Source organism: Balaenoptera borealis (genome assembly GCF_965194805.1).
Source record: "Balaenoptera borealis genome assembly, chromosome: 1".
NCBI lineage: Eukaryota > Metazoa > Chordata > Mammalia > Artiodactyla > Balaenopteridae > Balaenoptera > Balaenoptera borealis.
Window position 1 is genome coordinate 138,759,817 of NC_138860.1, and position 23,825 is coordinate 138,783,641.

At 41.7% G+C, this 23,825-nt stretch overlaps 1 protein-coding gene across 4 annotated transcripts in view; it reads right to left on the minus strand.

Annotated features, from left to right (window-relative positions):
- The window catches only part of CACHD1 (cache domain containing 1), a 228,849-nt gene that overhangs the window by 13,297 nt on the left and 191,727 nt on the right, over nt 1-23,825 (minus strand). For 2 of the 4 annotated variants that reach the window (XM_082356505.1, XM_082356507.1), the window contains 6 exons: nt 23,234-23,350; nt 21,928-22,079; nt 20,470-20,631; nt 19,118-19,195; nt 18,384-18,485; nt 3,867-5,628 (listed from right to left, as the gene is read on the minus strand). In XM_082356505.1, coding sequence (XP_082212631.1) covers nt 5,390-5,628; nt 18,384-18,485; nt 19,118-19,195; nt 20,470-20,631; nt 21,928-22,079; nt 23,234-23,350 — 850 coding nt within the window. In that variant the 3' untranslated portion in view covers nt 3,867-5,389. Of the gene's footprint in view, nt 1-3,866; nt 5,629-15,953; nt 16,259-18,383; nt 18,486-19,117; nt 19,196-20,469; nt 20,632-21,927; nt 22,080-23,233; nt 23,351-23,825 lie in introns of those variants that run through there. The other 2 variants (XR_014234715.1, XM_082356506.1) reach the window with 2 other exon arrangements.

A 23,825-nucleotide genomic window follows, 5' to 3' on the forward strand; every position in this document is an offset into this window, starting at 1 on the left:
TCTCCAAAACCATGACAAATCTTACCCTCTAGTGTTTAATTTCTCTTGTTAGGGTGAATTTTAATTAAATCAAAATTTTCTTTTTAGGAGGGGGACAATAATGAACTTTTAAAAAGTTAAGAAACACTGAATTAAGGGATGAAGAGGCTTAATGAGCAGTTTAGGACTGAAGAGGGAGGTTGGAGGAAAACCAGGAAAATCTCAGATGTCTATATATCTACACATTTTGATATACACCCACCTTGGCTATTAAACAAAGCATTGTATACAGTTATAAGTAACAGTCACAGAAATATGTCTTTCAACTTTTTTACTGAAAAACTCAAAAAAATTCTGAATATGGCATTGGATTTCAGCCAGGAAAATTACCACTCCTTTGTTCACAGAGGACACAGATGCCTCTAGGATGCTGTGTTTGATTATTCTAGCAGATATACATTCTAAAAAATGTAATCACTACAGCAGGCCATTGCCACAGAGAAATGAGCTTAAGTGACCTTCCAGGACTTCTTTCCACATACCAGTCACTCTAACAGGCAAAATAAGCCTGTCTGAGTAAACTGGACAAAGTCTTTCAAATAAAAATATTAATGAAGTTTAGTTGAACATTCAAATTCAATCAAGAAGTAGAGGAAGAAAAACTACCACAATTTTCCAAAATTTCTAAAATAAATGTATCCAAAAAGCAGATGAATGTCTGCCACAAGAACTAGTGTGAGTCTGAATTCTGTTTTGTTGGGGCCACAAATAGGAAATTTCCTTGTCTAGCTGTATAAAGTGACCTGGAACACCCATAGCTCTTGGTACTTGTCCGCACTAATAAGCAAGGTTGGCTACAGGTGGTAAGAGGCCTTAGTGAGTGAAAGGCATTGATGGGACCCCCCTCCAGGATGTCAGAAGAGACTTGTTTAACAAGCAATGTAACAACACATAGAATGGGAGAAAATATTTGCAAATGATGCAACCAACAAGGAATTGGGCTTCAAAATATACAAATGGCTCATGCAGCTCAATATCAAAAAAACAAACAACCCAATCAAAAAATGGGCGGAAGATCTAAATAGACATTTCTCCAAAGAAGACATACAGATAGGGACTTCCCTGGTGGTCCAGTGGTTAAGATTCCGTGCTTCCACTGCAGGGGGCACAGCTTTGATCCCTGGCTGGGGAACTAAGATCCCACATGCCGCATGGAGTGGCTAAAATAAATAAATAAAAATCTTAAAAAAAAAAAAAGACATACAGATGGCCAAGAGGCACATGAAAAGACGCTCAACGTCACTAATTATTAGAGAAATACAAATCAAAACTACAACGAGGTATCACCTCACACCGGTCAGAATGGCCATCATCAAAAAATCTACAAACAATAAATGCTGGAGAGGGTGTGGAGAAAAGGGAACCCTCTTGCACTGTCGGTGGGAATGTAAATTGATACAGCCACTATGGAGACAGTATGGAGGTTCCCTAAAAAACTAAAAATAGAACTATCATACGACCCAGCAATCCCACTACTGGGCATATACCCAGAGAAAATCATAATTCAAAAAGAGTCATGTACCATAATGTTCATTGCAGCACTATTTACAATAGCCAGGACCTGGAAGCAACCTAAGTGTTCATCGACAGACAAATGGATAAAGAAGATGTGGCACATATATACAATGGAATATTACTCAGCCATAAAAAGAAACAAAATTGAGTTATTTGTAGTGAGGTGGATGGACCTAGAGTCTGTCAGACAGAGTGAAGTAAGTCAGAAAGAGAAAACCAAATAGCGTATGCTAACACATATATATGGAATCTAAAAAAAAAAAAAGGTTCTCATGAACCTAGGGGCAGGACAAGAATAAAGACGCAGACGTAGAGAACGGACTTGAGGACATGAGGAGGGAGAAGGGTAAGCTGGGACGAAGTGAGAGAGTGGCATGGCCATATATACACTACCAAATGTAAAATAGATAGCTAGTGGGAAGCAGCTGCATAGCACAGGGAGATCAGCTCGGTGCTTTGTGACCACCTAGAGGGGTAGGATAGGGAGGGTGGGAGGGAAACGCAAGCTGTCTGATTCACTGTGTATAAAGCAGAAACTAACACACCATTGTAAAGCAATTAAGATGTTAAAAAAAAATAAAGATTAAAAAAATGCTAAAAATAAAGACACAATAGCTTTAATTTACCTAAAAAAAAAAAAAAACACCAAAAAACTACAATGAGGTAACACCTCACACTGGTCAGAATGGCCATCATCAAAAAACCTACAATAAATGCTGGAGAGGGTGTGGAGAAAAAGGAATCCTCTTGCACTGCTGGTGGGAATGTAAATTGGTATAGTCACTATGGAGAACAGTATGGAGGTTCCTTAAAAAACTAAAAGTAGAGTTACCATATGATCCAGCAATCCCACTCCTGGGCATATATCCGGAGAAAAGCTTGGTTTGAAAGGATACATGCACCCCAATGTTCATTGCAGCACTATTTACAATAGCCAAGACATGGAAGCGACCTAAATGTCCATCGACGGAAGAATGAATAAAGAAGATGAGGTACATATACACAATGGAATATTACTCAGCCATAAAAAACAAAGAAATAATGCCATTTGCAGCGACATGGATGGACCTAGAGATTGTCATACTGAATGAAGTCAGACAGAGAAAGACAAATATCGTATGATATCGCCTATATGTGGAATCTAAAAAAAATGGTACAAATGAACCTATTTACAAAACAGAAATAGAGTCACAGATGTAGAAAACAAACTTATGGCTACCAAGGGGCAAAGGGGGAGGAGGGATAAATTGGGAGATTGGGATTGGCATATACACACTACTATATGTAAAATAGATAACTAATAAGAAATTACTGTATAGCACAGGGAACTCTACTCAATACTCTGTAGTGACCTATATGGGAATAGAATCTAAAAAAGAGTGTATATATGTATATCATAACTGATTCACTCTGCTGTACAGCAGAAACTCACACAAAATTGTAAATCAACTATACAGCAATAAAAATTAAAAAGACAAAAGAAAACAAACAAACAAAAAAAACAAGCAATGTAATCTGTGGGGCAAAAGGAGCCAATATTGATTGCCACGATGAAAAGTTTCCAAAACCATATTTTTCCTTTTAAATAACAACAAGAACACAAACAAGAAATGTTTAAACAACATTATATGCAATGCTTGGGGAAGAAGACAAAAGGTAACTTAGCAGACCAAAACTTCAACCCAAACTGCACAAACCTGTATGTCATATTCTCCAGGAACTGCAAAACTTGGTTATGTTCTTATTCACGTATAAGTATTCAGTCACTTTCCCTGAAAGTTCAGGATGGGGAGAGATTCTTATCACAAAAGACACAAAATACATTTCTCTCATTGTCTTTGAGTAGGCTGTCCGTATTTTATTTTTTAAGCTCTAAGTTTTGTGACTCTTTTCTTGAAAACAACCAGGTTCCCCTCCATCAAGAGGCTAGTGTCATAACACAAAGCCTCTCAACTTGAGAAATGACCCCAGTGTTCCATGGAGAGGTTTAATATTCTGGGAAGACAGGAAAGTCATTCATTCCCTCCAGCAGTTAGAGAACAGCCATTTATTTATTATTAATGACACGAATTTAGATGCTCAGAAAGGGGGAGCTACAATCCACGCATTTTATTTGCTTTTAATTTTATCCCATTAGAGTCTTAAATTTCTTTGCATAGTCAAGATGGTCAGGAAGCCCCTGAAGTTGACTGTGGCACTGAAAGGAGGTCTACTTTCAGTTTGGCAACTGATCTGCTAGGTTACAAAGTGAATGTAATTTGCCTTGAGGCACAAGAAGTGGTCCATAAACAAATCACTATAGCCACTAAGACTGTCCGTTCATACAGTTTATTTCACTAGACTGCAATTTTATACACAGTATGAAGAGGTTTCCTGATAGCACACATATAGTTTACTTTCTGTACTGCTGAAGAACCACTTTTATTTTTTTTTACATTATATCGTAATACCCTATCATTAAAACATTATTCAGTGAATTTTTTCCAACTACATATAAACGGAGATTTACCACACACACGGTGCAAGAATGTCTTTATAACATATTTGGATCACAAAATGTGAATCTAAAATACATCACTGTAATTAGAACACTACTTTAAAATTACAATGCCCCATGTTATATTAGCCAGATTTGATTAAACTCTGTATACATCACAAAGCAGTTTGGTGGGTATCTTCTTGGATGACTGGCAGCAGCTTTTAACTATGATTTCAAAAGAAATCTTTATTTAAGAATCAAAATTTTGAATTTGAAAAACTTCTTCCTTTATGCGTTCAACATTCTCAGAATCAAAATGGGACATTAAAAAATTTATAGTCTCTAAAACAAGGAGAATAAATCCAACCCTCCTTTAGCTGAAAGGCTGGGGGTGTAATATTAGGTTTTGTAGAAACCTAAGGAAAGCACTGTATGGGAAATGGAAATTAGTTAAAAAAGAAACATAACATTTCTTTAAAAGCTTCCTGGATTCCTCTGCCCCTCCCCACCTCTGTCACCACCTCTGTCAAACACAGAAAAGAATACTGCATTGCAAATCAAGATCTATTTCCATGAAATGATGTTCTAAAGAAAACATATGTAAACAAGTCAGAGAGAAAGATTTCTTCATTTCCCCATTTTTGTGGAGTGAGGCAGTGGGATGGTATCAGTTAAATAAGATCTAGAACTCCTTAATCAAAGAACCGCTTCATTACACACAAAACAGCTAGGGATAATTGGTGAAAATTTCTCATGTGTTTCCTTTTCTTTCCCCCAAAGTTTGAGAATGTTTGAAAGTTCAATAAATAGTAGAAAAATAATCCTTTACTTAGAAATTTTGAGATGCATCATTTAGAGCTTAACATGAGTTCCATACAGCAACTGTGGTGTCTAGGTACCGCTAAGAAACCAGGTGAAATCTTCAAAGCACACATTTCTCTCTGCATGTGCCACATTCCCAGTCTCCGCTGGAGCATATTTTTCTCTCTTCCAGTTAAGGAGAGCCGAATGTTTCGGGCTCCTCGGAACATTCCCCTGGCTCAGCTTAACCAAGGCTCCCAATGTTTCATTTGTAGGTTCCATCTCTGTTTAGAGGTTTGCTTGTGTTCATTCCGTTGGTATTACGGCAGGTTCATTAATCAGACTTATTTCCCCTCCATTTCACAACCAGCCTCGCATCTTCACAAATGTGATTTTTGTCGTTGTTTCTCTTGTTTTGAAATATGTTAACAGGCAGGAAAACGAGTTAAACGACTCCGGACAAAGCACAGACACAAGTGAATTTGATGCTGGCTCTTTCTCCCTCCAGAACATTCCACATCTCCCAGATCTCATCTTCTGATGGAGGTGAGGAGGTTAGCATTCCGCATCGACAGTGTGTACGGTCACGGCCGCCTGCAGGTGGTGGCCGTGATGCAGCGTGGGGTGGTGTAGGCGGTAGTGGTGGAACTTGTGACTTAGGAGGGCAGCAGTCTGAGGTGGGGTGTCCAACTCCAAGTCTTCATCGTGGTTTCCCACGTCCACCCCGGCCGACAAGGGGTCGTTGGTGCACGGAGGGTTTTCGCTGTCTTCCTGTGGGCTCATGGTGCTGTAACCTAGAAGATGAACACAACAAACAGGCAGCTGAGGGCTTCCAGATGCAGGGAGGAGACGTCACTGCAGATTTCTGGGGCACTGGGAGGCGCTCCTACCTTTGTGTTACATAAGTGTCAATGTTTGCAGACTGTCAGCAGACCTCGAAGTGACTTATTTTTAAAGAGATCTTTCGTTAGCTCTTGCCTTAAAGCAATTACACAATAAATACATAATCATTTTAGACAATATGAACAAGAACCCTTTCCCCAAATGCCCAGACCAACAAAACCAAATCAAAAATCACGCCAATCCTTTCTGATCCATAGACCCCACAACTGACATTTGGGGAAATATCCTCCTACACTTTTCCCTGAGATAAGATTAAGGCTATTTTTTATTTTTGAGGGGAAAAAACAAACAGCTTCAAGACAAAGATCCTAACAGGACTCAGATCAGTTGGGGGCTGGTGGGGGAAGCTGAGCTTCAAAATGCCTGAATGTGAGGCCACAGTAAGAACAAAAACAGCTGCCACCATGGCAGCCCTGGTGTCATGTAATTCCTACACACCAACAAGGCACGTATTTTAACGTCCATTTTACAGGTGAGGGAAATGATGATCAGAGAGGTTAATGAACTTGCCTGAGTTCCAGTCCCTAACAAAACACTAACTCTGCATACATTCATAGCAACTAGCAAAAGAATCAGCTATTCTCTGTGTAAGCTGGTTCACTGTATTTAAAGATTAATCTCTTTTGGTATTCTAAGTAATACATGTTTCAAAAGAAAATGCCCTTGCTGATCAAAGGATTTCATTCCAAGAACCTTGGCATGTTTTTAAATATTACAAAAAAAAAATCCCCTTTAAGAATTTTGAGAAGTGACAGCTCATTAATATTTCCGCTGCATCTACAGTTAGCATCAATCAGCACTCACCCGTGGGTAGCGCTAGTCACATCCGTGGCTGCAAAACTGACATGCTTGCATACTAACCAAGCAGGAATAGTTTGTGGTTGAAAATGTTATGCTTCGTGCAAAAATGAGAAAGGCAATTCTCAGTCCTCAATGAAATGTTGTTCAAACAACATAATTCTTTCAGTCCCACTCAACAAATATTTATCAGGCACCTACTATGTATAAGACACTGTGTTGGGCACTGCAGGAGACCCAGAGACGAAAACCTGATCCCTGCACAAGGAGCTGTTACGCTAGTGCTTGAGAAATAAAACAAGTACAAGCATAGCTCAGTTCAATTATTCATTTATTGAAGACCATCAGGAGGCTGAAAGGAGAGACTATGAAACACGAATAAGAGATGTCCCTTTTCCTTAAGGATTTCACCACTGAGTAAGAGACACATATTTACAAAATTAGGCTTATTCTAGTGCAGATAATGGTAAGTGCTATAATGGAGGTTTAATTGAAATCCAGCAGAGGGCTTAACTAATGCTGGCTGAAGGACTGGGAAAGCATCACAGGAGAACTCATACTTTAGTTGGGCTTAAATGGATGAGTAGGAGTTTGGTGAAGTGGCTAGGAGTAAAGGAACAGACGAGTATGGCCAAGAGGTGTAGAAACACAAGGCTATTCCTACACCACGTGGCTAGGATGAGTGCTAGCAGGTAGATGGAGGAGAGACTTTAACTTACAAGGTTTTGAGCAGACCAGAAAAATAGCACGATCATTTCTGTATTTTAAAAAGAGAGTTCTGGAGTCCCTCCCATCAGGAAACTTACACAAGCCTCTTAGATAGCCTCATCCACCAGAGGGCAGACAGCAGAAGGAAGAAGAACTACAATCCTGCAGACTGTGAAACAAAAACCACATTCACAGAAAGACAGACAAGATAAGAAGGCAGAGGGCTATGTACCAGTTGAAGGAACAAGATAAAACCCCAGAAAAACAACTAAATGAAGTGGAGATAGGCAACCTTCCAGAAAAAGAATTCAGAATAATGATAGTGAAGATGATCCAGGACCTCGGAAAAAGAACGGAGGCAAAGATTGAGAAGATGCAAGAAATGTTTAACAAAGACCTAGAAGAATTAAGGAACAAACAGAGAAGAACAATACAATAACTGAAATGAAAACTACACTAGAAGGAATCAGTAGCAGAATAACTGAGGCAGAAGAATGGATAAGTAACCTGGAAGACAGAATGGTGGAATTCACTGCTGCAGAACAGAATAAAGAAAAAAGAATGCAAAGAAATGAAGACAGCCTAAGAGACCTCTGGGACAACATTCAACGCAACAACATTCGCATGATAGGGGTTCCAGAAGGAGAAGAGAGAGAGAAAGGACCTGAGAAAATATTTGGAGAGATTATAGTCGAAAACTTCCCTAACATGGGAAAGAAAATAGCCACCTAAGTCCAGGAAGCGCAGAGAGTCCCATACAGGATGAACCCAAGGAGAAACACGCCGAGACACATAGTAATCAAAGTGGCAAAAATTAAAGACAAAGAAAAATTATTGAAAGCAGCAAGGGAAAAACGACAAATAACATACAAGGGAACTCCCATAACGTTAACAGCTGATTTCTCAGCAGAAACTCTACAAGCCAGAAGGGAGTGGCATGATATACTTAAAGTGATGAAAGGGAAGAACCTACAACCAAGATTACTCTACCCGGCAAGGATCTCATTCAGATTCGATTGGAGAAATCAAAAGCTTTACAGACAAGCAAAAGCTATGAGAATTCAGCACCACCAAACCAGCTCTACAACAAATGCTAAAGGAACTTCTCTAAGTGGGAAACACAAGAGAAGAAAAGGACCTACAAAAACAAACCCAAAACAATTAAGAAAGTGGTCATAGGAACATACATATCGATAATTACCTTAAACGTGAATGGATTAAATGCTCCAACCAAAAGACACAGGCTTGCTGAATGGATACAAAAACAAGACCCATATATATGCTGTCTACAAGAGACCCACTTCAGACCTAGGGACACATAAAGACTGAAAGTGAAGGGATGGAAAAAGATATTGCATGCAAATGGAAATCAAAAGAAAGCTGGAGTAGCTATACTCATATCAGATAAGATAGACTTTAAAATAAAGAATGTTACAATAGACAAGGAAGGACACTACATAATGATCAAGGGATCAATCCAAGAAGAAGATATAACAATTATAAATATATATGCACCCAACATAGGAGCACCTCCATACATAAGGCAACTGCTAACAGCTATAAAAGAGGAAATCGACAGTAACACAATCATAGTGGGGGACTTTAACACCTCACTTACACCAATGGACAGATCATCCAAAATGAAAATAAATAAGGAAACAGAAGCTTTAAATGACACAATAGACCAGATAGATTTAATTGATATTTATAGGACATTCCATCCAAAAACAGCAGATTACACGTTCTTCTCAAGTGCGCACGGAACATTCTCCAGGATAGAGCACATCTTGGGTCACAAATCAAGCCTCAGTAAATTTAAGAAAATTGAAATCATATCAAGCATCTTTTCTGACCACAACGCTATGAGATTAGAAATGAATTACAGGGAAAAAACCGTAAAAAACACAAACACATGGAGGCTAAACAATACGTTACTAAATAACCAAGAGATCACTGAAGAAATCAAAGAGGAAATCAAAAAATACCTAGAGACAAATGACAATGAAAACACGACGATACAAAACCTATGGGATGCAGCAAAAGCAGTTCTAAGAGGGAAGTTTATAGCTATACAAGCCTACCTCAAGAAACAAGAAAAATCTCAAGTAAACAATCTAACCTTACACCTAAAGGAACTAGAGAAAGAAGAACAAACAAAACCCAAAGAGAGCAGAAGGAAAGAAATAAAGATCAGAGCAGAAATAAATGAAATAGAAACCAAGAAAACAATAGCAAAGATCAATAAAATTAAAAGCTGGTTCTTTGAGAAGATAAACAAAATTGATAAGCCATTAGCCAGACTCATCAAGAAAAAGAGGGAGAGGACTCAAATCAATAAAATTAGAAATGAAAAAGGATAAGTTACAACAGACACCGCAGAAATACAAAGAATTCTAAGAGACTACTACAAGCAACTCTATGCCAATAAAATGAACAACTTGGAAGAAATGGACAAATTCTTAGAAAGGTATAATCTTCCAAGACTGAACCAGGAAGAAATAGAAAATATGAACAGACCAATCACAAGTAATGGAATTGAAACTGTGATTAAAAATCTTCCAACAAACAAAAGTCCATGACCAGATGGCTTCACAGGTGAATTCTATCAAACATTTAGAGAAGAGCTAACACCCATCCTTCTCAAACTCTTCCAAAAAATTGCAGAGGAAGGGACACTCCCAAACTCATTCTATGAGGCCACCATCACCCTGATACCAAAACCAGACAAAGATACTACATAAAAAGAAAATTACAGACCAATATCACTGATGAATAGAGATGCAAAAATCCTCAACAAAATACTAGCAAACAGAATCCAACAACACATTAAAAGGATCATACACCACGATCAAGTGGGATTTATCCCAGGGATGCAAGGATTCTTCAATATACGCAAATCAATCAATGTGATACACCATATTAACAAACTGAAGAATAAAAACCATATGGTCATCTCAATAGATGCAGGAAAAGCTTTTGACAAAATTCAACACCCATTTCTGATAAAAACTCTCCAGAAAGTGGGCATAGAGGGAACCTACCTCAACATAATAAAGGCTGTATACGACAGACCCACAGCAAACATCATTCTCAACGGTGAAAACCTGAAAGCATTTCCTCTAAGATCAGGAACGAGACAAGGATGTCCACTCTCACCACTATTGTTCAACATAGTTTTGGAAGTCCTAGCCATGGCAATCAGAGAAGAAAAAGAAATAAAAGGAATACAAATTGGAAAAGAAGAAGTAAAACTGTCACTGTTTGCAGATGACATGATACTATACATAGAGAATCCTAAAAATGCCACCAGAAAACTACTAGAGCTGATCAATGAATTTGGTAAAGTTGCAGGATACAAAATTAATGCACAGAAATCTCTTGCATTCCTATACACTAATGATGAAAAATCTGAAAGAGAAATTAAGGAACACTCCCATTTACCATTGCAACAAAAAGAATAAAATACCTAGGAATAAACCTACCTAGGGAGACAAAAGACCTGTATGCAGAAAACTATAAGGCACTGATGAAAGAAATTAAAGATGATACAAACAAATGGAGAGATATACCATGTTCTTGGATTGGAAGAATCAATATTGTGAAAATGACTATACTACCCAAAGCAATCTACAGATTCAATGCAATCCCTATCAAATTACCAATGGCACTTTTATGGAACTAGAACAAATAATCTTAAAATTTGTATGGAGACAGAAAAGACCCCTAATAGCCAAAGCAGTCTTGAGGGAAAAAACGGAGCTGGAGGAATCAGACTCCCTGACTTCAGACTATACTACAAAGCTACAGTCATCAAGACAATATGGTACTGGCACAAAAACAGAAACATAGATCAATGGAACAAGATAGAAAGCCCAGAGATAAACCCACGCACCTATGGTCAACTAATCTATGACAAAGGAGGCAAAGATATACAATGGAGAAAAGACAGTCTCTTCAATAAGTGGTGCTGGGAAAACTGGACAGCTACATGTAAAAGAATGAAATTAGAACACTCCCTAACACCATACACAAAAATAAACTCAAAATGGATTTGAGACCTAAATGTAAGACTGGACACTATAAAACTCTTAGAGGAAAACATAGAAGAACACTCTTTGACATAAATCACAGCAAGATCTTTTTTGATCCACCTCCTAGAGAAATGGAAATAAAAAGAAAAATAAACAAATGGGACCTAATGAAACTTCAAAGCTTTTGCACAGCAAAGGAAACCATAAACAAGACCAAAAGACAACCCTCAGAATGGGAGAAAATATTTGCTAATGAATCAATGGACAAAGGATTAATCTCCAAACAGCTCATGCAGCTCAATATTAAAGAAACAAACAACCCAATCCAAAAATGGGCAGAAGACCTAAATAGACATTTCTCCAAAGGAGTCATACAGATGGCCAAGAAGCACATGAAAAGCTGCTCAACATCACTAATTATTAGAGAAATGCAAATCAAAACTACAATGAGGTATCACCTCACACCAGTTAGAATGGGTATCATCAGAAAATCTACAAACAACAAATGCTGGAGAGGGTGTGGAGAAAAGGGAACCCTCTTGCACTGTTGGTGGGAATGTAAATTGATACAGCCACTATGGAGAACAGTATGGGGGTTCCTTAAAAAACTAAAAATAAAATTACCATATGATCCAGCAATCCCACTACTGGACATATACCCAGAGAAAACCATAATTCAAAAACACACATGCACCGCAGTGTTCATTGCAGCACTATTTGCAATAGCCAGGTCATGGAAGCAACCTAAATGTCCATTGAGAGACGAATGGATAAATAAGTTGTGGTACACATATACAATGGAATATTACTCAGCCATAAAAAGGAACGAAATTGAGTCATTTGTTGAGACGTGGATGGATCTAGAGACTGTCATACAGAGTGAAGTAAGTCAGAAAGAGTAAAACAAATATCGTATATTAACGCATGTATGTGGAACCCAGAAAAATGGTACAGATGAGCCGGTTTGCAGGGCAGAAATTGAGACACAGATGTAGAGAACAAACGTATGGACACCAAGGGGGGAAAACCGCCATGGGGTGGGGATGGTGGTGTGCTGAATTGGGTGATTGGGATTGACATGTATACACTGATGTGTATAAAACTGATGACTAATAAGAACCTGCTGTATAAAAAAAAAAAAAAAAAAAAGAGAGTTCTGGGACTTCCCTGGTGGCGCAGTGGTTAAGAATCCGCCTGCCAATGCAGGGAACGTGGGCTCGATCCCTGGTCCGGGAAGATCCTACATGTCGTGGAGCAACTGAGCCTGTGCGCCACAACTACTGAGCCTGCGCTCTAGAGCCAGCGAGCCACAAATACTGAAGCCCGCGTCCTGCAACTACTGAAGCCCACGTGCCTAGAGCCCGTGCTCCACCACAAGAGAAGCCACTGCAATGAGAAGCCCGCGCACCGCAATGAACAGTAGCCCCCGCTCGCCACAACTAGAGAAAGCCTGCGCGCAATGAAGACCCAACGCAGGCAAAAATAAATAAATAAATTTATATATAAAAAAAGAGAGAGAGAGTTCTGGTGGCAGTTTGGAGGCTGAATAAAAAGGAGAGAGAGGGAGGCAGTTAGGAGGTTATTGCAACAGCCCAGCTGAGAGTTGTTGAATTAAAACTATGGGATTGGACAGACAGCTCTGGGGTGGAAACAGTAGTAGTTCATCAGCAATTTGATGTGGGGGGCTGGGGGGTGAGGGGTGGTTAAAGAGGACTGCAACTTACAGTCAGGATGATAAGAGAGGGTGACTCCAAGATCCTGAGTTTCAGGGAAGGAAACAAATTTTGTTTTTGCACATCTTGATTTTGAGAGTCTGTGAATAACATATGTAGAGATACCCAGCCAGAAAAACAGGCACGTTGGCCATAAATCAGGACAGAAGAAGGAGAGTTCGCTGTTGTGTGTCTATCATTACTGAGTGCCCTCTTGGTGCCAGATGCCAGGCTAGGGGCTCAACAGAAAAAGGGGTAAGGTGAGGCCCCAGCTTCTGAGAAGCCCACAGTTAAGAAGGGGAAACACAGGTGCGAAACCAGAGGCATGACAAAGGAATATCAAAGCTGATGATCTTGGCTTAGGATCCTGGAGGAAGTGACATGTAAGGTGGCCCTCACGGGAGAGAGGGGTTCACTAGGTAAAGAAAGGGGTGGAAGATACTTCAGGCAGGGAGATGAGCATATTCAAAGACCAGAAGACTGAAAGGCTCCATGGATTTGAGGAATGGGGAGAAGCTTCCTGTGTAGGAGAAAGAGCAAGAGATGAGGCTGGACAGGCAGGCTGAGACCAGCCCAGGAAGGCTGGTCAAAGGGCAGGGGGAAGCTAGACGGCAGTAACATAACGCGCGCTTTAAGGTGATCCCTTGTGGCAATGAGGAAGCTGGCCACAAGGAAGGAGGGATCTGAGGCTCAGAGGACAGGGGACTGAGCAGCGGCCCGAGAAGACGGCAAGGCCGTGAAGTGGGACACTAGCCGTGTTTAAGTGCAGCAAGCAGCTGTTCAAGTTCAGGGAAGGGCTGGCTCTGGTGACCAAATGGACTTCCTGGTGAAGATGCCAAGGGGGTTAATATCCTTGAGGTTTCTAGGTTCAGATGCTGGAGGAATAGTGATGCCTTTACCCAAGATTAAGAGATCAGGGCCAGAACAAGATTCTCAGCTTCAGTAGTGCAAAGTCTAGAATGTAATATAGGCTTTAAAACCTCAGTTACAGATGTTCTACACATAAGAGACTAAAGTACTAGAAAACACATTTTAGCAAAATCTCAGTGTCTGTGTCGATTATTTTTAGCCAACCTTTAGTGCTAGGCTGTCTTCATCTTGCCTCCTGGATGCCTTCCTGACTCTGCTCATTTACAAGCACCCATCAGAACTGACAGCTGATTTTCCCATTCGTGGTATAAAATTCATAGTGGTCCTTCTGCCTGCCTCACCTTCCCACCTTCCCTTATCTTGCTGTTGTGCTTCATGTTATGTACGAAGGTCTTTTCTGGGAAACCTTCCCAACCAACATCCACCCCACCCAGTCATTCCAACCTACAGGGGTTCTGGTGTCTCTTCTGTGAGTTTAAACGGTATTCTGTGCACATCCCTATCTTAGATTTTACCATATTACAAAAAAATATAGGGCTGTCTTGTCCATTAGCAAACTCTTTCTTAAAGTACGAGGACTTATGCCTTACACAAAGCATGCGCTTAAAAAAAAAAATCACATAATTTTTTCAGCAATCTGTGGTTCTGTCTGGTGTGACATTTTACCAGTCTCATCTAATAATGAAGACATTCTAGGATTCACTGGGCCCTGCCTGGAGTTCTGACTTAAGAGTCCAGGGGTGCTCTGAACCTGGCTGGTCACAGGCCCAGGTGGGTGGTGACCTTGCAGCCATTCCCAAGGCAACTCGGGGGCAGCTCTGTTTCTCCTGGTGCTTTCTGATGAGAATCCCAGCAGGGACCCCTCCGAAGGGAACCCCTCTGGGGCAATTCTGTTTTATTTCCTCAGTGGGACACTATTGCTCAACCCCTCTGTAACTTACTCAGGCTTCCTCTTATCTCAGTAATTCATGGAAATCTGGAGGGAGGGAGTAGCATGTTTCAGAGAAGCAGGAGAAAGCCAAACACGTGCTCTCACTTAGCACATGAACTGAGCGTTTACTCCGCGCCAGGCAATTCTGTGGAGTGCTGGGAACAGTGATGCATAAGACAGACGCGGTCTCTGCCCCACGCAGGAAGCAGCACCATTGAAGACACAGAGGACATTTACAAATACTTCCAAAGAAAGACTCCTTTACTATCCAAAGGTGCATGCAGAGAAATTCCTGCAAAGCCGATTTCAAGGCGAAACAGGCTTCAGGAAGGAGGCCTGGCATCCACAAGGAACAGGAGAGTCAAATTCGGCTTTTGCTCTTCGGCATATCCTGCTAGTGTATTTATCTGACGGTTCTTAAGAAAACCCTCTTGACGGCAAGGGATGTTAGGTCCCTCTGGGGACTCACTCATCCCTTTGTGGTCACAGCGAGTAACTGCAGGAGAATATCTCTGCACTTCTAAAAATGGTTTCGTGGTGCACTATTTAGTTTTTTGACCAGATTTTCAAGGTTCAGCATTTGCGTTTTAAGTCTTTTGGAATTTACTTCGCTAGGGGAAAAATTCCCATTTACAAAGAAAAAAGTGTTGCTTAATGTACATCTGTAATGTTTCTAATGAGATGGTAACTAAAACACAGATTCACAAGGAACAAATACATACTGGTGATTTTTGACTTAAAACTAAGCCAATTGATGATTAGTTAGAATATGATATTTTCAAGAGAAACAACGGGCAACGCAGAGTGTAACAGTTAATAGTCAAGTGCTGGAAAACAATCATTCTACATGGTGTTAGAATGTTGATAAAAATGATTCTGCTTTTCAGAAGCCATTCTTGTTTTGAGTAGTTTTTTTTAAGATACAAAAATTAAAAATTAGGTCCCTTTAAAATACAAAACTCTGTTGGCCACATGAAATATTTCTAGTTAAAAATGCAGCCTGGAGTCTCCAAGTTTAGCTTGGTAACATTTAGTTTTAATTCTGGGAGTATCACCATTCTGAACCATACCATGAAAGTCTGGTCTGTTCAATACTTATATATTTATATATTTTATTCTTTTGAGGTTTCCTTTTGTGCATGTCCCCCCTCCCCCCAGAGTCTTACATGATTTACTTGCAGATAAAAGTGAACTCTCTTCCCATCTTCTCCTTTGTTCCACTTCTTTAAGGAAGCTGTCATATTCAGCCTTTTATCAGTCTTGTGAATACATGCATGCATTTACAGTTTCCTGCTGGATTATCAATTCCTTGAGGGCAGAGTGGGTATGAAGGTGAGGTCAGCTCTGAGCTCATGCCTGCCATGTGTTATCTTACTTCATCCTCACGACAACCTTACCAGGGAGGAATTTCTAATCCTGTTTTAATTATTAGGAAACTGAGGTCCACGTAGCTTCACTAAGGTCTCACTACCTGGAAAGAAGGGGAGAGGTGGGATTCCAAGTGAATTCTGCTTGACCTATCTTATAAGCTCTTCTATACCACGCTGCCTGGCAGAAATAAGGCCCATTCCGCCCCCTTCCCCAACTTCTTCCTCTCTGCCAAGCAAACAGCAGATGCCCGCCTGATACCTTCACCAAATAAGAGAACACACGCTTGAGCAAGTCATGTGCCACAAAAGAACTAGATCAGATTTCCGTGTTTAATGTGTACTCATGGCTTATCCTCTAGGTACCACAGGGACATTAGCTTGATGCCACCACTTTTAGTGACCCACCATACAGGTTCAGGGATATGACAACACTCAGTTAAATGTTGTTGACTTTGTGGTGCATTTGGAATTACGTGGAATGTCAGTGTCTTCCACTTCTTCTGGTGTTGCATTCTGTCTGCATGAAAAACTTTGGGGATAACAGGGATCCAATTATTGTGAAAAATGAAAGAAAGCAAGCCCTTAGCTAGATTCCTTGGCTTTTGGATGCTGACACTGCACTATTCCTTTTATCTCAGCTGTTGCTTCATATGCCATTTTTACTAAGATGATGGGAGGACTAATGGAACATTAGAAACATCACTCAGAATTCCAATTTTGTAATGAAGCAGTTTCTACCAGGGGAAAGAGAAGGGGGGGGAGAGGGAGGGGGAGAGAGGGAGAGAGAGAGAGAGAGAAAGAACTCAGTATTTCTGCTGAATAAGAAATTATTTCTGTTGAACTTTAGTAGCCTCAAACCTGTTTTATTATTCAAAGGAGAAGAGACACAGAACTGCCTGGCAGAATGAATTTATGCAGGTTCAAAGGTTTTTCTGGAAAAAAGGCAGAAAGTCAAAGAAACTGAGAAATTTAAGTTCTGCTTTTACTCTCCATAGAAACCAGAAGTTTCTATTTAGTTGGTGGGAACAATGTCATTCAGAGCCCAAATTAAGAGTCCCCAATTTAAAAATCAGACCTTTGGCTTCTCCTGTTTTCCAAAGGGAGTTTGAATACCTGGCTGTCGTGTAAAAGGCGACATTGGTTGCTTTGACGAATATCTACTCCTGCATTTTTTAGCACAGGTGTGGAAGCACACTGCTTGAAGACATTTTTTTTTTTTCAGGGTAGATGTGGAGGAAGCAGAATAAAAAAAGCATAAATGCATTATTTATGCATTAAAAAAAGACCTGATTCTGGGAAGAAAAGAAAGATTTCTGGAAAATTAAACAGCTATGTGAAAAACAAAAAGATCTGACAATTACAGGAAAGGATGTACACTTCTGTTGTATTTTTGTGCAACAGTGGCAGGGATGTCTAGACAGTAGGACACATTTGCTGTTCTCTGTGACAAGAAGCCATACGGGCACTGGGAAGGTGAGAAGGTACGTGGTGGCCATGCTGTTGGTACAGCCGTGGACTTGATAATTGGTAGCTCACTTAGCACCCAGTGTCTCTTCACAACTCAGCCCCGACCCTTCCTGAGCATCCTACAGGCACTTTAGGCACCTCCATGACTTTGTACACACCAGTCCCTTTGCCTCTAATATCCTTTGTCCCTCGCTTTTCTTTAATCATCCTTCAAGGCCCAGGGTAAGTGTTGTCTCTTTGGTGAAGCCTTCCCTGGGGCTCCAGGCCAGGCAGGAGGTCAGGGCAGGGGATGCCAGATGACTGCATGGATTCTTGCCAGGCCCTGAGAGTATGTGGCCAAGAGAGCACTTGTTGATGCTGGTGTTTGCCAACCAACATCACTGGGCAGCAGGACCTATGAGTAAGCCGATTCACTGAGAACCAAGTGGGGTACTGCTGGTTCTCAGTGAATGGGTAAGCAGGTACCATTGCGATGATCTGAACCCTTATTCATGGAGAAAACCCAGGAGGCAATCTGTGTGCCCAGAGGTCATCTCACGTATGCTTGGGAATGCGGAGCCATAAGCCAAACTCTCCTGGGGCTCTTATAAAAGTTTCATGTTGGAATGTATCTTTTTGGAAAACTATGTCAAAATAATTTACCTGAGCATGGAACAGGAAAGAGAGAGAAGGGTTACTTATGCATAAATAACTTGTGAGCACTGGCCCACCAGTGCACCAGGGTCCTCAGGGCCTCAAGCGCAGGAAGCCAGACCTTACCATGATCGCTTTCTGTTCCCGAGCGACCCCAGTAGCGACGCCTCCTTTCTGGACTGTGTGCGTGCCGTTCGATGACCGCGGCTATAAATCGAGTATTGCTGACTGTGGAAAGCAAGGATGGTTAGTCACTCTTAGGCCAGTATTTTTATTGTATCAAGCGCATTTGCGCTAAGTAGGCTCTTTCACATGATGGGGGGAGTTATTCCTTGCAGAGCTAGAATGAGTAATTTTTTAACAATTCTGACGATTAGGGGAGTTGGTTTTAGGACTGGGGCAGCAAGAGGTCCCTAATGACATATCTCCAACATGCATCAAGGAGATATACTCGGTATAGTTGAAGGCCAAAGTATCTCAACACACATGGAGCTCTCTTTTGATAGAGAAATGTTCTTTTCTTTCCCCCTGAGTTGTATACATTAGTTAAGGGATTTAAAAGAAATGCATACCTGATGACTCCCTTTCTAAAATGCTATACTGGAAAGTAATGAGGAGGAGAAAGAAAGGGAAGAGTAAGGCGTTTTAGGCCAAAGTACTTAATGCAACAAAGAACACCCTGAAATCTTTTGAGATGTACTAGAACAAAGCAAATACCTATGCTTATTCCTAATGAAAATGGGGGAAAAAAAAGAACCCCATCACGCCAAAGCATCTTAAACTTTAATACGAGAAAGCACATTTATTCTGGATTAGCCTCCTGCTGCCACGTTCTGCATGGAAGCAGCCTGGATACTCACTGATGCCTCTGTCTTCATGGCCGTCATCATCCCTTTCATCTCTGTCATTCTCCAGGTTGGACATACGCACTGACATTTCTACCCGTCATTCAAAAGAGAGAAACATGACTATTTAATCAAACAAAATCACCCACTTTAATGCCCTGCAGAGTGCTCATTTGATGACTGGATGACAGCATTCCATCAATGAACTGATGCCCCATCTCATTTTTTTTTTTTTTTTTTTTTTTTTTAAGGAGGAGGGAGCAGGAATCAGAAGAGAGAACAAGAGATGAATAATCCAGAGAGGCACCTGAGATTGATTTCTGGAGACAGAGGAGAAAAGATGTTGATTGAGGCTAACAGGTCTTTAATCCTCTCCTCAAGTACCTGAAACGGAAGGAAGGGGTCTAAAACCACGGCTGACTGTGCTGATAAAATGGTGCTACAGAATCCTATAAAAGGCCAAGCCTAAGGTAACACTGGATGGCCGTCATCCTCGGTCAAACCAAACCTTATCAAGAGGAAAGAGCTTTGCGGTCAGCTAAGTTACTAAATCAGACAACACAATCCCATGATCCCCCGACAGGACTGCGACCACAGTGAAATATTCCAATATCAACTAATCATGACTGCTGCCAGGCTCCTGACCAAGTCCAGGAAAAATGATGAGTGAGCCTTATCTCCACAAAGGTCAGGGTAACACATCCCAAGGGGTTTTTAGGGAGGATGGGGATGGTTGTTAAATGGTTTTTGTTCCTTGCAAACGAGCACAGATACCACATTTAACTCTTGATATGGAAGCCACAACTACCAATTAATCATTTTGTATCTGACTTCAAGTCCTTATCCAGGTTGGACAGTCCTTATCCTGTTTTAAGAGATGTGATCATTCCTTTGAATGTGTGTTCATTCACACAATATAATAATAGCTGCAATAGAACAGATTCATGTTCTTGCCAGTAGTGACCTGAGGTATCTTTGGTCTGCCCGTCTTTCCGGAACAGCAAAGGCAGCATATCTGAGCTTAGCGAAGGACAAAATTTCCCACTCAGCTTCCCAGCTCCCCTGACTGGCTTATTCCAGAGGCAAGCTATGGCGGCCTCACGCTTGTGTAAGGAGAGAGATAATCTAGGGATTTTCTGGGGAATCAAATGGGGCTTGCAGGATTTAGGCCCTAAAGAATGAGCTGTGAACGAAAGGAGGGAAGCAGGCTTTGGGGACCTCCAAATCTACTCCACAGTAGCAGGAAATGTAGCACTGGTCTTACAGTCGCTTAAAGGCTTACAACTGGTTACTGTCGTTCTCGCCTTGGAACAGCCCTGGGAGCCTGCTGCCTCCTGGGGGAGCTTTGGGATTCCTTTCGAGCTCACCTTGGGCAGCAAGAGGAGACATATGCTGATGACTCCGGCGATGAATCTGATGACGGTATGCGTACACAGCCAGGACCAAGACCATGATACAGCCCATGATGCCTCCAGCCACTGGACCCACAGGGGCACTTTTAATCATGTTCAACGTGACAACCTCATCACCTTCATTAAAATAAACAAACAGATGTCCTTCATAAAGATTTCCCAAGTGTAGCAGGAGATGGGGACGGGGGTGAGATGGGAAGGAATGCAGTGGGAAGGGGTTTAGTGAAGGTATGTAAGAACGGCTGCTTTAAGCTTCGAATCCCTTAAAGAAGACCCACCGGGATGTGGGAACAGGGCTTCCTTTAATTTCTGGTTCTCGGATGAAATGTTGCTTGCTTGCAGAGCACACAATTGGCAAGGACTTGTGAAATAAGCGAGTGGTTGAGGATCCCTTAAACATGCAGTGCCCAGTCTAAGGGCCCAGCCCTGGGCTGTGTGCTACTCTTAGTACAGAGGTGAGGCAGGGCAACGCGGGTCTCTTAGCACATATTGACTCTACATGGTGTCATTTATTTCAGTGGCTCAGTCACATGACCTCCCCAAAGGATCAAATTTCAAAGCTTATTGGGTTCCCTTGAAGACACTATCTGCACTTTTCAGACAGGAAACTGCAGGTGGGCACATAAAGGGACTTCTTGGAGCAAGGTCACTTCAACCGTGTCCTAACCTGGTCCGGTAGTCATACGTGAGCTCAGAACCCTTCCTCACCTAGGAAAAGCTTTTCTTCCACAGACAGGCTAATGTGGGGAGATGTCAAAAAAGGCATTAGCTAAAGGCTTAAATATCTTTTCACTTGCCAACTAAGCTTGAGGACCCTGGGGTAATTCCGGAAAGACGCTGAGAAGGTCTCAGGGTGGGTATGCAGGTAGTATTTTTGGGGTCTTGGGGCCTAACCCCAGTGGTGTCCCTCCCAGCAATGTCCCTGTCCCCCACCCCAAGCTGCCCCACTGCACTGGACAGCTCTGGCTTTTGCCGACCTCAAGGACCTAAATACTACCTTGTAGCCATAAGATTTCTGCCTTCAAAAGTTGTGAGGGAAGGTAGCGGCAGGAGAGCGATATGCATGGGTCACTCTGCCCATCACCGGCCCTGTGCTTCTGACAGCTGGGATTCACATTCACACAACCCCACAGTTCAGCTGCTCAGAAATCAGGCCTGATATTTCTCAGAACAAGCTTTATGGGAATGAATTCCAGGCTTGCAAAATTTGGCAGGAAAGATGGCTGCTTACTCTGCACAGTATAGCTAGCCAGCTTTGGAAGTAATTATTTGCCTTGGTTTTGCAACTAAAAACTACTGGCAAAGAAATCAGGGAAGTAGGGTAGAGAATTATTTTAAGATCTTTGTCCTAGTATAGAGGCAAGAAAATGTGTTTTCAAGAATCAAATTATTCTGGGTTCCCCAAAAACATACCTATTGCTCCCATGTCATCAACATAGGGACTTTTGGCTCCAACAATCCCCCCGAAGCATTCTTTCTGGGGCGCACAGTAGGATTTGTCCAGGTGGGTCTTGCCATCGCTGTCTACCATGCACCATTCACAATCCAGCACACCAAAGCAGTCCCTGCCAGAAAGACAACGCTGAATGTTCCAGAAAGCGGTGTCATGCAGGGGAGAGCACGTGGACTTGGGCATCAGATAGCTCTCAGGGGTTCCATGACTCACTAGTGCTATAACTCCTTGAGCCTGAGTTTCCTTTCCTTAGAAAAGGAGAACAGCCATAGCCTGCCACGGGAAAGCTGTCTAATGTCCCTTAACAACTTGGAGATGAGAGAACCGCTCTCTGTGAATCAAACCATGAAGTCCACACATCATGGATTAGTGCAGGGTCACTCAAAATCATCTTAAAAGACCACATGGCCCCAAGGTTTGTTAGACTTTGGCCTAACACACCCCAGGTATACGGTCATTAAAAAAAAAAAAGAAAAAAGGAAGGAAGGAAAAATTGATCAAACAAGTTGGGGAAACAGTGGATAAGTTAAACAGATTTCTTTGCTGCCAATTTCTTAGAACTTTTAACATGTTGAGTGCATTATGACACTCTAAGAAAATATACACAGTGTTTCTCAAGCTTAATAGGCTTTGGGTTACTGCATAACACACCGAATTAATCTATCTGATGCCCTACCATTCCTTTGCTAAAATACATACTGAAAGTAAAACTGGCTGCCCCTTTTACCCACTAATTTTGTTGAATCAAATGGCAGCTTGCAGCTGTTTAGTCCCAAACACCCTAGGGAGGAGGGCGAGGGAGCAGGGAGCATGTGGTTTTTAGTTCTCAACACTACTGTAAAGCATATCTGCTTTCTAAGAAAGAATTGATGAGCTTCAATGTATCACACATAGAGCTGGGTTCTGTTTCTTTCTAGAACCCATGAGTTCCTGCCCCCTTGCCCTTGCTTCTTCATGCCATTTCCTCTCTTACTCCTCTTATTTCAAGAATAACTTTCCCATCCACAGATGAGGCTACTAAGATATGGTACATGTGCCAAATAGCTGTAACAAGTGGAAACCAAATAACATTAAACCTGGTAGATAAAAGGCTTATCAAAATCAGTCCTGGATCCAAAAAACTGGTACATCTTTTTCAAACATCAAGAATGGGGATGATACATATCATCTGGAAAAGCTCAGCGAGGCTGCTGGTCCCTATTCTTTACTAGGTTCTGCTCCTGCAGCTATGATGCTGACGTGAAATCAGCGCCGGGCACTGCTTACCCACTCTCCATCCTCTGACTGCACCTGCTGTTGACACACTGGTGAAGAGCATCCTGCAGGCCAGGGTCAATAGCCGTGTATGTCACTGGCTCCTGGTGTACTTCACAGCTTGGGTTTCTACGTAGGAGCAAGTCTGAAGGTTAGGACCAATACCATCCATATTCCAAACTCATCATGCCCTTGGCCCCTGACAGTGTCAAACAGATCTGGGTTTGAATCCTGGCTTTGCCACTTAGCTATATGAAACCTTGGGCCAATCTGGCCTGAAAATCTGTCACTGAGATAAATAATGCTATATTATGTGTGAGATCTGTGTGTGTGAAATGTTCCTACGTGTTTATCAAAGGGTTAATTTGAAAACTAAGTGACAGGGCCTCCCTGGTGGCGCAGTGGTTAAGAATCTGCCTGCCAATGCAGGGGACACGGGTTCGAGCCCTGATCCAGGAAGATCCCACATGCTGCGGAGCAACTAAGCCCATGTGCCACAACTACTGAGCCTGCGCTCTAGAGCCCTTGAGCCACAACTGCTGAAGCCTGGGCGCCTACAGCCTGTGCTCTGCAACAAGAGAAGCCACCTCAATGAGAAACCCAC